At 39.4% G+C, this 15720-nt stretch overlaps 1 protein-coding gene across 1 annotated transcript in view; it reads left to right on the top strand.

The window, feature by feature from the left end:
* Nucleotides 1-9724, top strand: part of LOC102239650 (lymphocyte antigen 75) — a 68175-nt gene extending 58451 nt beyond the window's left edge. Inside the window, exons 29-31 of the mRNA XM_014534161.1 lie at nucleotides 3272-3394; nucleotides 6073-6240; nucleotides 9338-9724. Coding sequence (XP_014389647.1) covers nucleotides 3272-3394; nucleotides 6073-6240; nucleotides 9338-9588 — 542 coding nt within the window. The 3' untranslated portion in view covers nucleotides 9589-9724. The remainder of the gene's footprint in view (nucleotides 1-3271; nucleotides 3395-6072; nucleotides 6241-9337) is intronic.
* Nucleotides 9725-15720: the final 5996 nt, after the last annotated feature.

Raw genomic sequence — 15720 nt, 5'->3', positions numbered from 1 at the left:
ATACTGGTTAAGAGGTAAATTTTTTACAAAGTTGGTTAAGTAGTAAATGCAAAATTGTAGATTTTTTCATTATTTAGTTATGAATAAATAAGCTTAGCCTGACCAGGGTAACATAAAGCATGTTTTGTTCATCTATTCTGCAATAGCAGTGGCTCACATCATCTGAACACCGCAGGAATAGGACTTTCGTGTTCAGATTGAACTGCTTTAGGATAAGCAGCAATGATTGAAGCTCTCCCATGATAAATTTAGCCAGTAGTCAAACTGTGACATAACTTCTAGAAGACTTGTATTCTTGGGTATCAGTGTAGCTAGGCAGATGGTATCTATCTCATTTTTTTGCTAATTGTAGAGACACATAGAAGATTTTTAAATCTCCATGTTACTGCTTAACTAAATGATAGGAACTTTTGTGTGGGAACCGTTCTGTGTTAATATACATAATACAGACATATACACACATGCATATATAATAGATAGATAGATAGATAGATAGATAGATAGATAGATAGATATGTGATGGGAACTATTGTGAGATATGCATATATGCTCTGGAGGTCAGAAGTCTCTGGCTCCTAAAGGAGGAAATAGAAAGGGTTACTGTTGTTGTAGTGTGCGTGTGCATGTTAAACACTTAAGTTTTGGAGGCAGACAGGTTTGGATTCAAATCCAAGTCCCACACTTACTAGCTGAGTGGTATTGTGGAACTTACATAATTGTTTCTCTTTTTCACCTGAAAAGAGTGAGAATAAAAATACAGTTGATCCTTAACAACGAGTGGGTTAGGGGCACTGACCCTATGTGTATAACTTTTGATTTTCCAAAATATACAGTCATTCCTCAGTATCCAGTGGGGATTGGTTTTAGAACCACCTCCCATCCCCACAGATACCAAAATCTTGAGATACTCAAGACCCTCATACAAAATGGCATAGATCAATGTATACAGTTGGCCCTCCGCATCAGCGGATTCCCAACTGCAGATGGAAAATACTGTTTTTTAAAACCCAAGGTTGGTTGAATCTGAGGATGCAGAGGGCCGACTGTATATTTATTGAAAAAAATTCCTTGTATAAGTTGACCCTCACAGTTCAAATCCATTGTTGAAAAGCCAAATGTAGTACTTACTTCAAAGTTTGGGTAAAGATTGGGTTGTTGTATTAATGAATGAAATGAGGTAATATTTGTAAATGTAGGATAGTGCCCTGCAAATAGTGAGAATTTAAAACTTATCATTAGAAAGATTGAGATTGACTTTCTAATTCTATAATTGACTAGCTGTGTAGACCAGGGGTCCTCAAACTACGGCCCACGGGCCACATGCAAATACAAATATTGTATTTGTTCCCGTTTTGTTTTTTTACTTCAAAATAAGATATGTGCAGTGTGCATAGGAATTTATTCATAGTTTTTTTTTAAACTATAGTCCGGCCCTCCAACAGTCTGAGGGACAGTGAACTGGCCCCCTGTTTAAAAAGTTTGAGGACCCCTGGTGTAGACCTAACCAATTTACTTGCTCTCCTTGAGCCTCAGCTTCCTCATCTGTAAAATGCTAATAATGCCTTCCTCCATAGGATTATCAACATAATAAAGAGCCAGGGTCCTAACAGGGAAGGCTTGACCAGACCAGAAGTCAGTGCTGGGTTGCCGTGGCGACCTAGCACTAACTGGGGCCGCTGTGGGCGCCCCGAACCAGCACTGACTGCCTAGGGGACTGCGGATCAGGCCCAGAGAGAGGCCTGCAGCGAGAGAGGCAGGGTCTGATCCAAAGCCTCTGTAGAAGCTGTTGATCAGAACTTGCCTCTCTTTCTCTCCAGCCAGGCCAATAGCCGAGCCTCCATTTCTCTCGAGGCCTCCACCCGGGCACTGATCAGGCCCCCTTGATAGGCCCAGAGATGCTGACTGGCATAGAAAATGACCAATCAAAACCAAATTTGGGTGAATGTAAGGAGCCAATGGCTGCCTAGGAGGCAGAGCTTTTGATGCTGACTGGCATAGAAACTGACCAATCAGAACCAACTTGGCTGGCAGAGGAGGGTAGTTGGGGGTGAGATCAGGCCTGAAGAGGAGGGCAGTTACAGGTTATCAGGCAGGCAGAGGCAGTTAAGGGTGATCAGGCCTGCAGGGGAGGGCAGTTGGGGGTGATCAGGCAGGCAGACAGAGGCAGTTGGGGGTGAGATCAGGCCGGCAGGGGAGGACAGTTAGGGGTGATCAAGCAGGCAGAGGCAGTTAGGGGCAATCAGGCAGGCAGGCAGAGAGGTTAGGGACGATCAGGCAGGCAGGCAGGCAGAGGGGTTAGAGGCAATCAGGCAGGCAGGCAGGTGAGTGGTTTGGAGCCAGCGGTCCCAGATTGTGAGAGGGGTGTCCGACCGCTGGTTTAGGCCCGATCCCACATTCCCCAATTGGAGTGGGTACAGGCTGGGCTGAAGGAAACCCCCTGCCCCCCGCCTCTGTGCATGAATTTCATGCTCCGGGCCTCTAGTGTAATAATAAGCCCGGTAACATAAAGTACCTATGTACTGTGGGATGTATAATGGAGAAAAGGCTTTCCTTTGCCCTTTAAATACACCCTACCACAAAAGTTTAAGTGTGGATAGGCTTGTTGCTATTGAAGACTATCTGATTCCATTTAGGATTGATTTCCAAGTCTAGTTATTATTTTATTTCTATTCCTTGCCTGATGCTATGTTCTCTATGGGTTTGGAGCAAACTATCAAACTTGAAGCATACTCACTCTTTCAGTTCCATACTATATTTAGGAACTTACAGTGGGCATGACCAAATGCACATATGTATAAAATAATGTTAAATGGAAGGCTAATGTTCCCCAAGACCCCAAATATATTTGCTTTAATTTTCATTTTAACAAAAGCAAACTTATGCAAACATTGTTGTTGAAGAGAGAGTGCTGAACATCTATAGGGAAACATACCTTTCTACCATCACGTACCCCACTTCTTAGGATGAACTGTTCATACACAAAAGTCTCACTGGTTAGGCAGTTCCAAGATTTAAAAAGGTTACCAGGTAAACATAGTAGATAAAACACACACACATGAAATTTCTTTATGCAAAGTTTCAATCTAGAAATATTTCTAACTTTTTAGGAAGCTATTAATGCCAATATCAGATTTTAAAAACATTCTCTGTAAAGTTTGAATTTCTCAGTGATCTTGATCATGATAGTTTTTCTTTTCTCAAAGGCTCAGAATAAACCACTAACCTAGTTTGCATAACGCTAATTAGTTAGGGGTTTGTTTTCCTTCAACAGATCATTCTGCAACTCTTGTTACCATAGAGGATGAAGATGAGAATAAATTCGTGAGCAGACTGATAAGGGAAAATAATAACATTACCATGAGAGTTTGGCTTGGATTATCTCAGCATCCTTCCGGTAAGTGACATCTTTGTGTGTGCAATATGCAAAGAGAGCTCTAACTTGTCCTAAATACCAAGTCAGCCTTGCTAAAGAATGTCAAATAGTATTTAATTCAGATGTTTCTTATTGATGAGTAAGCTAGGTCTGCTGGCTGTTTTCAAGGCTTATAAATTCCTAATGAAGAAGTGAATGACTTATTAGTAGTGATGGGAAACACTGATGCAATACAAAATCAGTTGAAACCAACTGGAATTGTTAGAAGTTTAAGATACTTGGACGAATAGGATAGATTTTTTTTCTACAGCAATATCTGTGTTCCCCATGCCCGTACAAGGAGCGCATCACTTACTTCCCTTAGAGTTCTCATGTCTATCACCCCAAGTTTTCCCAGCTTATAACTCTGTTATTCAGAAAGTTCTTTTCTTGTTCTTTCCCTCCCTCTTGGAACATTTTTATCATAGAGAAAAATTACATCTTCATAGTGATTTGTTTTTTCAAAATAACTTAGTAAAATTGCAAAGAATTGATTCAAAAAGATCTGTGGGAGAATACTATATAATAAAACCCTAATATGCAAATCAACCGAATGGCAGAACGACTGGTCGCTATGATGTGCACTGACCACCAGGGGTCAGACGCTCAACGCAGGAGCTCCCCCTGGTGGTCAGTGCACTCCCACAGGGGGAACACTGCTCAGTCAGAAGCAGGGCTCACCACTGGCGAGCGCAGCAGCGGTGGCAGAGCCTCTCCCGCCTCCATGGCAGCGCTAAAGACCCCTTGGGGGATGTCTGAACATTAGGATCAGGCCTAAGCCAGCAGGTGGACATCCCCCAAGGGGTCCCAGACTGCGAGAGGGTGCAGGCCGGGCTGAGGGACCCCTCCCCCCCTGAGTGCACAAATGTTGTGCACCGGGCCTCTAGTATTTCAATAAAGAATAACAGACGCAGGGTTTGAGTGAACTTGAAAGTGATAATAAGTGAATTCAGGGTACATATTCAATAGACTAATAAGAAGTCTGTTTCATATTTTATACAAAGTTTAATTCTAAATATTTGAAATGTGAATTCCAAAATGTTAAGCACTTGTCAAAAGAGGCTTTGGGGCAGTGTACAGTTGATGTTTTGTGGCAAAGTACACTTGAAACCTATATAATTTTGTAAACCAATGTCATCCCAATAAATTCAATTTAAAAATAAATAATTAGTTAAAAAATTAAAAACTCAAACTCTTTGCCGCATCTACTGTGACTATGAAGTCCATTCTGAGCAGTCAGACTGTCAACATCTCAGATAACGTCGACATCACTCTGAAGGACACACAGTTGTTGCGAAGGGCCCCGGAGGCACCCTGCGGAGGGACTTCTGTCACATCAATGTCGAACTCAGTCTCCCTGGGAAGAAGAAGAGGCTCTGGGTCCATGGTCGGCAAACCGCAGCTCGCGAGCCACATGTGGCTCTTTGGCCCCTTCAGTGTGGCTCTTCCACAAAATACCACGTGCGGGCGCACACGTACAGTGCGATTGAAACTTCATGGCCCATGTGCAGAAGTCGGTATTCGGTATTTTGTGGAAGAGCCGGTATTTTGTGGAAGAGCCACACTGAAGGGGCCAAAGAGCCGCATGTGGCTCACGAGCCGCGGTTTGCCAAGCCACAGTTTGCCGACCACTGCTTTGGGTTGACAAATGGTGGGAAAACAGAAAGGAATTGGCCACCATTAGCACCATCTGAAATCATGTACAGAACATGATGAAGGTGTTAATTACACTGGGATTCCGTTACAAGATGAGGTCTGTGTACCCTCACTTCCCCATCAATGCAGTTATTTAGGATAGTGGTTCTCTTGTTGAGGTCAGAAATTTCTTGGGCAAAAAATAATTCTCAGGGTTCAGATGAGATCAGGTATTGCTTTTTCAGTATCTCAAACCCAGAAAGATTTAATTCTTGAAGGAAATGACATTGAATTTGTATCACATTAGCTGCTTTGATTCAGCAAGCCACAATAGTTAAAAACACAGAGATCAGAAAATTTTTTGATGGTATCTATTTTTCTGAAAACAAAACAGTTCAGCAGGCTGATGAATATGATCTAAGTTGTCCAGCTATAGAAACAGAAAGATGCCAAATTATTCCTCAGAATTATTTGTGATATTTTAAAGATGCAATAAAGACCATATATTGATTGGGGGGATAATAAAAATTAAAACTAAAAAAAGAATGGATTCAAAGTTGACTATTTAGGAATTGTAAATTGTGTTTATCACCACAAGGCGGCGCTGCCTCAGCTGGAAATAAAGATGGAGTTAAGGTGGACCCTTCCTTCCCCACCAACATACTTTTAATAATGAGTTTTTTAACTAGGGGTAAGCGAGGGAGGGAGATAAAGGTTTGTAGAAATCTACTGTCACACAATAAATGTGCAAGAATCCTGCCCTTTAGTCAAAACACTACATACTATATCCGTGTTGTCTAATAGAACTTTCTGCATCTGCTCTGTCCAATATAGTAGTCACTAGCCACATATAGCTGTTGGGCACTTAAAATGTGACAAGTGTGACTGATGGACTGAGATTTAAATTTTTTCACTTTTAATAAATTTCATTTTAAGTAGTGGCATGACATTGTATGAACTGCAAGCCTTTTTACTTAAGTAATTTAATGGCAATAAACATAGTTGTATTTAATTTCCTTCTTTAGATAAATCTTGGAATTGGTTAGATGAATCAAAAGTGAAATTTGTCAAATGGGCAAATAAACATAAGAGCAGTGGTGGAAAATGTAGCATTTTGTTAGCTTCAAATGAAACTTGGATAAAAGTTGACTGTTCACATGGCTATGGAAGAGTTGTCTGCAAAGTTCCTCTGGGTAAGTATGTAACCTGTCCTTAAGAAAAACATTTTTGCAGAACAGGTTAGAAAATAAATGTACAATTTAATAACATGCAAAGCATTGTACTAGGTCCTAAAGCATTTGGTCCTTACAGTGTATTAAAAAAATCTTAAGTCATAGAGATTCTTTCCCTCAGAAAACTCAATTACCAAAGATGATAAATATACCAGATGCCTAGGACTCCAGAGGAAATGACTAAAAGTCTAAATCTTATACAATTCTTTCCTAAGAAAGATGGAAGCTGCCAGCATATTAGATAGGTCACTTCTTTGAAAATGTTCTTAAGATGTATTTTATTCTATAGTTTAAATATTTAAAAGCTCAAAGATTTCATTCTGCAGTTTGCTTCCTTTTTCCTCAGTCCCTTAAAACTCATGATTACCTTAACAGCATTCCAAAACTTGATTTGATTAATTGGAATTACTTGGATATCTGTAAGAAGTCACATTTTGAACTTAAGTTTCAGCATGAGTTGATATATATTAAATAACCATAAAAATCTTAATTTCTAGCCAAAGAGCTCTAAACTATTTCACAGCAGCATTTTTAAAGATCTAGCATAAAGGTGTCCATCAGTATCTGTATAATCACTCACTGATTCAGCAGATATTTTTTTAAATATATTTTTATTGATTTTAGAGAAGAAGGGAGAGGGAAAGAGAGATAGAAACATCAATGATGAGAGAGTATCATTGATCGGATGCCTCCTACACACCCCCTACTGAGGATCGAGCCCGCAACCCAGGCATGTGCCCTTGACCAGAATCGAACCCGGGACCCTTCAGTCCACAGGTTGACGCTCTATCCGCTGAGCCAAACCAGCTAGGGCTCAGCAGATATTTTGAGTCTTTACTCTACATCATGCCCTGTTCTATGTGCTGGGGTGCACCTGGGAACAAAACAAATGAGATACCTTTTCTTCCTCCATAATCTAGTGGAGGAAGACAGATAATAAGTAACCAAGCCAGTTCATATTTAGAAGAGAGGAAAATATCAAATTGTTATAAACTACGTGATTGAGACTAGAGAGATAGCTACTCTAGGTTGGGTTATCAGGGAAGATGTCTAAGAGTAGGAGACATTGAAGCTTTAATTTCTTTGTAAGAATATTGCTATTCTAATGAAAAGGATTTGAATGAAAAGGAAAATAGTTAAATTTGGGGGGAAAGCACTTAAGTGTTTGGTGGTGATTTTGAATTCTGTGTTCATGCTCTGAAACAATCAAGTACTTGTATCTAATCTGTACAAGGTTTGCTTATGTGACACACAGCCAAATGCATAAAATTAGTAATGATCGCTTTTATATTCTCTCCTCCAATGTCAAACCTTTCCCTGCTCTAGGCCCCAATTACAGAGGAATAACTATTGCATTCATCGTGCTAAGCATCTTAGTTCTCATCATCGGACTGATTTGGTTCCTCTTCCAAAGGAACCGTATGCACTGGGCAGGCTTCTCTTCAGTCCGATATGAACAAGGAGTGAATGAAGATGAGATTATGCTTCCTTCCTTCCATGACTAAATTCTTCTGAAAAGTTTGCTAATTTGCACTAACATGTTAGGAAAAATGAGCCATTTAAAATTTTCCCAGTGTCAGTATTTTACTCTCTTCCCAAGTACAAGTCTTACGTATTTGTTCAGTTGCTATTCTGGTATCCATGTTTAATTATTCAAAAAGGCCATGCATATAACTCTACTGAACAGAATGGAAAGGAACCGAAGCGGAAACTAAAGTCCAAATTGTTTGTAGGGTAATAATTTTAATGTGCATTTTCTCTGTAAGAATGTGGTTGGTAACTAGAATACGTATGTTTTAATGACATTTTACACAATGTCTCAGAAAATTTAAATTGGTATATTACTAGGTCATATATCTCCCCTTTAATTTTTATGAACATCTGGCCAAATGTAAAATTAGTACCTCAAGGTAAAAACAGAACTGTAAGTAATGTCAGCATTGTTTTAAAATGTCATTTGTAGCATTTTAGGGAAAGTATTAAGTGAGAGGCATGCTTATTTTTTACACAACAAAATGGTACCTCCTGGCAAAATGCTTCTTATACTAATCCAAATACATTTTATACAAAATTACTTAAATGTAAAATTTTGTTCCATTCATAATTATTCATAAAACAGTGGCTTATTTTAAAGAAGATTTTGGTACTTAATATTTTTCTCACATGTGAGAACATTGTTATTAGGTTGATTAGATAACCCTGTGGCTGTATGGGTTGTCTTTTCTTATGTAAAACCTGTTTCCTTTTTAAAGGGAATCAGCTAAGAGATTTTGAAAATTTTACAATTTATATACTGTACATAGCATGTCAACTTTTGACTAACAAATCTTTATTATTTTCTTGACTTTTTAGTGAGCTAAAGAGAAGTAGTCTATGAAGGAAATTGTATATTTTGTAATTGTAAAAATGAAAATTATACAATGAAACTCTAAACTTCGTGATTACTACTAAAATATTTAAAATTGTGAATGATTAAGGAAACACTGTTTTGGGTTACCACTTTACATTTTACCACCCTAGAATATATTCTTAATAACTTCCACTGGACCTGGTGAATGTTTTATTCAACATTTAATTTATATTTGTACTTTAGAGTATTTTTGTATAAAATCCACAGATTTATTTTAAAGTTTAGAGTTTTTATACTATAATAAAGTTGTAAATAATTATCTAAGACAGTTTTAGTATAGTCTAAAGCTATATTGTAGTTGTTCTGAAATATTTTTTATTAAATTTGTTAGACTAGTTATCTTGCCCTATGATTTGTACAGTTTTAGTTATTAAGACTTTCTTCAAAGAACTAAACCAACTTGATGTGAAAAATTCAGCTATATATAGTAGTGATGCTGCAATAAAGTTGTCTTATTTTTTTAAGGAAAAGTGTTGTTGATCCTTGTTTAAAAAAATATCTCTAGATTGGGCTTTATTGTGTTAGATATACAGTAGGACACGAAATAAACTGAGCAGCTGTTGTAAAGCAAGGCATTCCTTAGATTCTGTGTGTATTTTTTAAAGAATAAATATAATCATTCCTACATTTCTGAATGTTTGGTTTTAGTCTCTTTTTCAGATTCGTCTGAATCAACATGTCTTTTAACGATCGGATTAGCAGTAATTCCACTTATGATCCACTTCTCATTCTTTGATCCTGTTCACTACCTCCCACCCCAAGGCATTCATCAACCACTTCTAAGTCAGTTGTCCAACTCCCACTGGACAATCTACGCTGAGTTTATGCTAGGAACAGTCAGAGATTCGGATTCCTCTATATTACGTTCATTTAATTCTAAAACCTTCTTGGAGAAATGAAGATCTAATTGTTATTAGTTCAACTGTTTTATCTTTTAACTAGATCTCAAAGACATTTTTTTCTGCAAGACTTCATGAGCTGTATAAAGTTATCTCTAATTCCATGTATATTCTAAATTAAAATATTCTCCCAATATCTACAGCTCAACAAATTTACTTTATATGTGTTTCTCTTTTTTCCAAGCTAAATTAATCACGAGCAGAACTTTGGAAACTTTTTTTCTATTCCCCCACCCAGTTTTTTCTTCTTATAGACTCTTTCCAATAATATGAAGACACCATACCTCTTGTCTCCCAAGCTAGAAACTCAGAGGTTATCCACAAATCCTTTCTCTTCTTCCTAATTCAACAATTCTGTCAATTTTACCTAAGATTTCTCACCGAGTGGCTATCTCCACTATTAGCTGTCTTAGTTCAGCCTTTTATCTTTTATCTCTCTGCCGGCAGAGAGAATATGCAGGGAAGAGAGCAGGAGTCATTATGGAAGAAGGTCTTGGAGAAGATGGGAGTAGAGGAGCAGTTCCAAGCCCCCAGGAAGAGGAACTAGGTCTGAATGGGATGCAAGAAAGAATGCCTTCCCCCTAGGGTTTTGGTTCCTTGGCCAAATACCCTTTTAATGCAATGTAGGAGCAAGTCAATATTGATCCAATTGCTAAACCACAGAGAGGAAAGATCAGATAAAACTGACTCTAAGAATTAGGAAAACTAGTGATCTTAGCCAATGGAAATGCAGCAGAACTAGATGAGACTGAGCTAGAAAGTGAAAGGGAAATTAGGAAAAGGGGGACGTGAAATTTTGAGAAGTATGATGGAGATGGGAAGGAGAGGTATTGGGCCAAAGCTAGAAGAAGAAGGGTTTTTGAATGGTGTTTTTCCAAAGGAGAGGGGAAAGAATTTACAGGTTTAGAAGCTGAGGGGGGGGGGGGGGCAAAACAAACAAAAACAGCTGGCAGAGAGAAGATGCCGGGAAGAGAGCAGGAGTCATTAATGGGAGAAGGTCTTGGAGAAGATGGGACGAGAGGAGCAGTTCTAAGCCCCCAGGAAGAGGAACTGGGTTTGGGTGGGATGGGAGGAAGAACACCTTCCTCTCTGAGGCCACAAGAGGAGGGTTTGCATGAAGGAGAAGGGGAGAGCAGGTGAGTATTTTACAGTGTTTGTCTACCCGATGAGAAAATGAGTAGTGAATGGGGTCTCAGGCTGAAGACAGTAATAAAGAATTTAAATACCCGATAAGGGGGACAGGAGAGGACAATGACCAAGACAAAAATAGATGGAGGATGCCCAGCCAGTGTGGCTCAGTGGTTGAGCATCAACCTATGAACCAGGAGGTCACGGTTCGATTCCTGGTCAGGGCACATGCCTGGGTTGCGAGCTCAATCCCCAGTGTGGGGCATGCAGGAGGCAGCTGATCAATGATTCTCTCTCATCATTGATGTTTCTATCTCTCCCTCTCCCTTCCTCTCTGAAATCCATATATATAGAAATTAAAAGCCATATTTTGTAGTGACAACCTATGTAGAACTACCATATGTTTCAACAATCCTACTTCTGGGCGTGTAGCCTAAGGAAATGAAAACAAGATCTCAAAGAGATACCTGCACCCCCAGTTTCATTGCAGCATTATTTACAATAGCCAAGATATGGAAACAACCTAAGTGTCCCTTAATGAATGAATGGATACAGATTTTTAATATTACGCAGCCATGAGAAAGAAGGAAACTGCCGTTTTCAACAACATAGATGAACCTCGGGGGCATTATGCTAAGTGAAATCATACAGACAAAGACAAATACTGTATGATCTCACTTATATGTGGAATCTAAAAGACCGAACTCAGAAACAGAGAATAGAGGGGTGGTTACCAGTGGCTGGGGGAGGGGAAAATGGGGAGATGTTGGACAAAGGATACAAGCTTCCAATTATAAGATGAATACATTCTCGAGATTTAATATACAGCCTGGTGATTATAGTTAATAATACTTTATTTTGTGCTTGAAAGTTGCTAAGAGAGTAAATCTGAAATGTTCTCACCATAAAAAAGAAGTGGTAATTAGGAGATAGAAGTGTTAGCTAACAGTCGCAATCATTTTATGATATGTAAGTGTATCAAATCAACATGTTGTACACCTCAAACTTACACAATGGTATGTCAATTATATCTCAATGACGCTGGGGAGACTTTTATTTTTAATAAGAAAAAGAAAGGAAAAAGAGACCCCAGATTCATTGGCCAGGTAGATATAGCAGAGGAATGAGAGAGGGCATGATATCCAGGCTAGATGAAGAGGGAGAAATAAAAGCCCTGGAAAAATGAAGTTCAGGGACTAGAGCCTGGAATGAGGTCAAAGAGGAGGCAAGCTGGAGTGAAAGAGAGACAAGTGAAAGGTATGTGGTGTGGCTGGACAGTAGGGCATAATAGTGAGAGATTTTAATAAAATACCACATCAATCCACGCAGAGGCAGTAAGTAGCCTATTTTGTCATATTAGCAACTAAAAATGAAGTGTGCACCAGAGTTAACAGTGGGGGAAAAAATACCTTTTTTTAGTTCAAGTGACTTAGGAACAAAACACTATTGAAATAGATGATTTGCTTAAAGTAAGTAGATTCATTAGGATGCCACTTCTTTGTAAACATAACCATTATTTGAACTTTATTTTAATGCAAAGTAATCTTCATAGATAAAAAATATACTTCGGTGCCTGAGGGGGACGGCAAAGAGAACTTTTTCAATTACACAATTGCATAGAATTGTTCATTTTAGCCCAACCTGCGTGGCTCAGTGGTTGAGCATTGACCTATGAACCAGGAGGTCACCGTTCAATTCCTGGTCAGGGAACATACCCGATTGTGGGCTTATTCCCCAGTGTGGGGCGTGCAGGAGGCAGCCAATCAATGATTCTCTCTCATCATTGATGTTCCTATCTCTCTCTCTCCCTCTCCCTTCCTCTCTGAAATCAATAAAAACATATTTTTAAAAAAGAATTGCTCATTTTACTTGTGTAGTTAGCAAGACAGGAGAATCCAGAATTAGGATGTTTGAATATATAAACATAGTGTACCTTTGGAAGGATTCACTTCAGATATGAGTTTAGTATATAAACCCCTTATTGATAGCCAGAGAAGAAGAATGGCAATAAATTGAGCAAGATCTTGATACTTTGGCAAAGGGGCTGAACCTGGCATGGGTAGGAGAGTTCGGCAGGAGACATGGACTCTGGTTCACTTGGGGCATTCACTGTGTGTCCACGGGTCAGTCATGTCCCTTCTGTGGGCCTCAGTTTCCTTATCAGTAAATGAAAATGGCCCCTATCACTTCTTACACTCCGACTGTCCTTATCGACCTCATTGGTCAGATTCCCTCGGAGTAACCACTCCACTTCAGACTGGACTACACAGGCATGGAAAGGGTTAGAAAGGATGGGAAAGGGTTAGACTTGATTTTTTTAGAATATAATTTAACTTTTTAAAAAATCAGTTTTAGGTTTATAAAAAGTTGAGCAGGAAATATACAGAGTTCCTATATACTTCCTTACCTCTTTTCCTCTTTCCCCTATTACTAGTATCTTGCATTAGTGTACTAAAATTTGTTAAAATTGATGATCCGATATTGATGCAGCATTAACTAAAGTCTATAGTTTACATTAAGGTTCATCTTTGTGTTGCACATTCTGTGGGTTTTGACAAATGTATAATGATACGTATGTACCATTACAGTATCATACAAAATAGTTTCCCTGCCCTAAAAAATCCTCTGGGCTTCACCTACTCATGTCTCTTTTCCTGTCCTCCTCTTCCACACACACACACGCACGCACACACACAACCCACCCCACCTACCCCTGGCAACCACTGATCTTTTTACTGTTGCCATAGCTTTACCTTTTTCCAAAATATCATATAGTTGGAATCGTATAATATGTAACCTTTTAAGATTGGCTTCTCTCACTTAGCAATACATATTTTAGGTTCCTCCATGTCTTTTCATGACTTAATAGCTCATTTCTTTCAAGCGCTGAATAAAATTACATTGTATGGATGTACCACACTTGGTTTATTCATTCACTTATTGAAGGACATCTTGGTTGTTTCCTGGTTTGGGCAATTATGAATAAAGCTGCTATAAACATCTGTGTGCAGGTTTTTGTGTGTATGTAAGCTTTCAACTTGTTTGTGTAAATACTAAGGAGCACAGTTGCTGGACCCACAGTAAGAATATATTTAGTTTGTAAGAAGCTGCAGAACTGTCCCCAACGCGGCTGCACCACTTTGCATTCCCACCAGCCACGAATGGGAGTTCCTCTTGCTCCACATCCTCACTGCCATTTCGTGTTGTCCGTGTTCCAGATTTAGGTCACTGTAATATGTGTATAGTGGTATACCATTTTTGTTTTAATCTGCAATTCTGTGATGATATATGCTGTTGAATGTATTTTCAGATGCTTATTTGCTACCTATATATCTTCTTTGGTGAGGGGTCAGTTCATATCATTTGTACCTTTTTAATTGAGTTGTATTTTTATTGTTGAGTTCAGACTTGATTTTGCAGGATTCTTTTGCTGATGACACGAGGCTCTGTCAGGGACTTGATTTTGCAGGATTCTTTTGCTGATGACACGAGGAAGGACTTAAACAAGCAGCCCAGCTGGCCCTGGCTTGAGCATTGTGTTGTCTGGTTCCAGAGGCCCTCACCATTCAGGTTACAGTTGAATAGTTTACACATACATCACAGCAAGCACAGTTTTGTTGTTGTTGCTTGTTTTGGCTAAAACAAGAGAAATTTATTGTCTTATAGTTCTGGAAGCCAGAAGTTCAGGATCAAGGTGTCAACAGGGTTGGTTTCTTCCAAGGGCTGTGCAAACATAGTTTAAAGAACTTTAATCCAGGCTCTGGTGGCAGAGAAAAGTTATCTGAGGGACATAGTTCACTGGGAGGAGCCTTTGAAGTGATTTCTGGCCATGAGATCCCAAGGAGAAACCTGTCAAACACCACCTTAACCAACCGATCCCAGGTAACATCAGCAGCCATGTGAGACACGAACATCTGTCCCTCCGGGGCAATGCACATCACTTCTGTGGTACCCTTGCCGAAAGGAGAACCGCCTGAATCCGGTTCTCCCACTCTCCCTCAGGAGGAAAGAGCAGACAAACGGGACCTGAAGTGCCTGCAAAACAGCTGGCCAGTACTCTTCAAACGTGAGGACATGATAAAAGACAAAGAATAACAGAGGCGGCCTCTGAACAGCTTGGACTCTTCTCATTTGCACACCTCACTCTGTTTCCTCTGCAACCATGTCTACAACAGGATGTGGCTGAGATTGAGAAAATCTGTAAATTGAAATGAAAGAAGACAGAAACGTAAGGGGAAAATCCAAAGAAACGATTGAACAGGAGAAGCTAGCAGGCGAATCGTAATGAGGCACCGCCAACATGCACTGTACACCCCACAAGCGTTGGCCTCTTATTTTACTTCTTTGAGCTGTTTACCTCTGTAAGATGCAAAGATGTTGGGTCAGTTTAAATGCCTGCGCTGACTCTTTTCACATCAGAGAACTGCTGACAACTAAGGCCGTGCCTGCCTCTCGCACCTGCCTGGCTGGCTGGCAAGGAAGGAAACTAGATTGCATGTTGGTGATGTTGGTGAAGGAAGAAGCTGGGTGGGACGAGAGTGAAATCTAGAGTAAAAACCAAGCTGGTCCAAGGTGTCCTGCAGGCTGGAAGATGCAATTCAATCAGAGTGCCATTTTTTGTTGTTGTTGTTGTTAAAATGATTTTAATTACTGGAATTCGCAATATCCTTAATATGCAAATAAAACGTTTTAAAACCTGGAGAGAGAAAAAGGAATAACAGAGGAGCTGTTCCATATTAAAGGAGACCAAAGGGACATATGATGTCAGTGCAATGGATGATCCTGGACTGGATTTGAGAACAGAAAAAGAAACATTAGAGAGACAATCGATGAAAGTCTACGAGCGTTCGTTCTTGACTTTGATTATGGCACTGGCATTATATAGGACGTTAATATTTAGAGAAGCTGGCTGAAGGGCGACAAAAATTCTTTGTACGATTTTTGCGAGTCTGAAATTAATTCGATTCAAGTGAAAAGTTTTAAAAATTGCGTTGGAGAGCGGGT

The sequence above is a fragment of the Myotis brandtii genome, unplaced genomic scaffold, assembly GCF_000412655.1.
Source record: "Myotis brandtii unplaced genomic scaffold, ASM41265v1 scaffold125, whole genome shotgun sequence".
Taxonomy (NCBI): Eukaryota; Metazoa; Chordata; class Mammalia; order Chiroptera; family Vespertilionidae; genus Myotis; species Myotis brandtii.
This window is presented reverse-complemented; position numbering and strand designations above follow the sequence as displayed.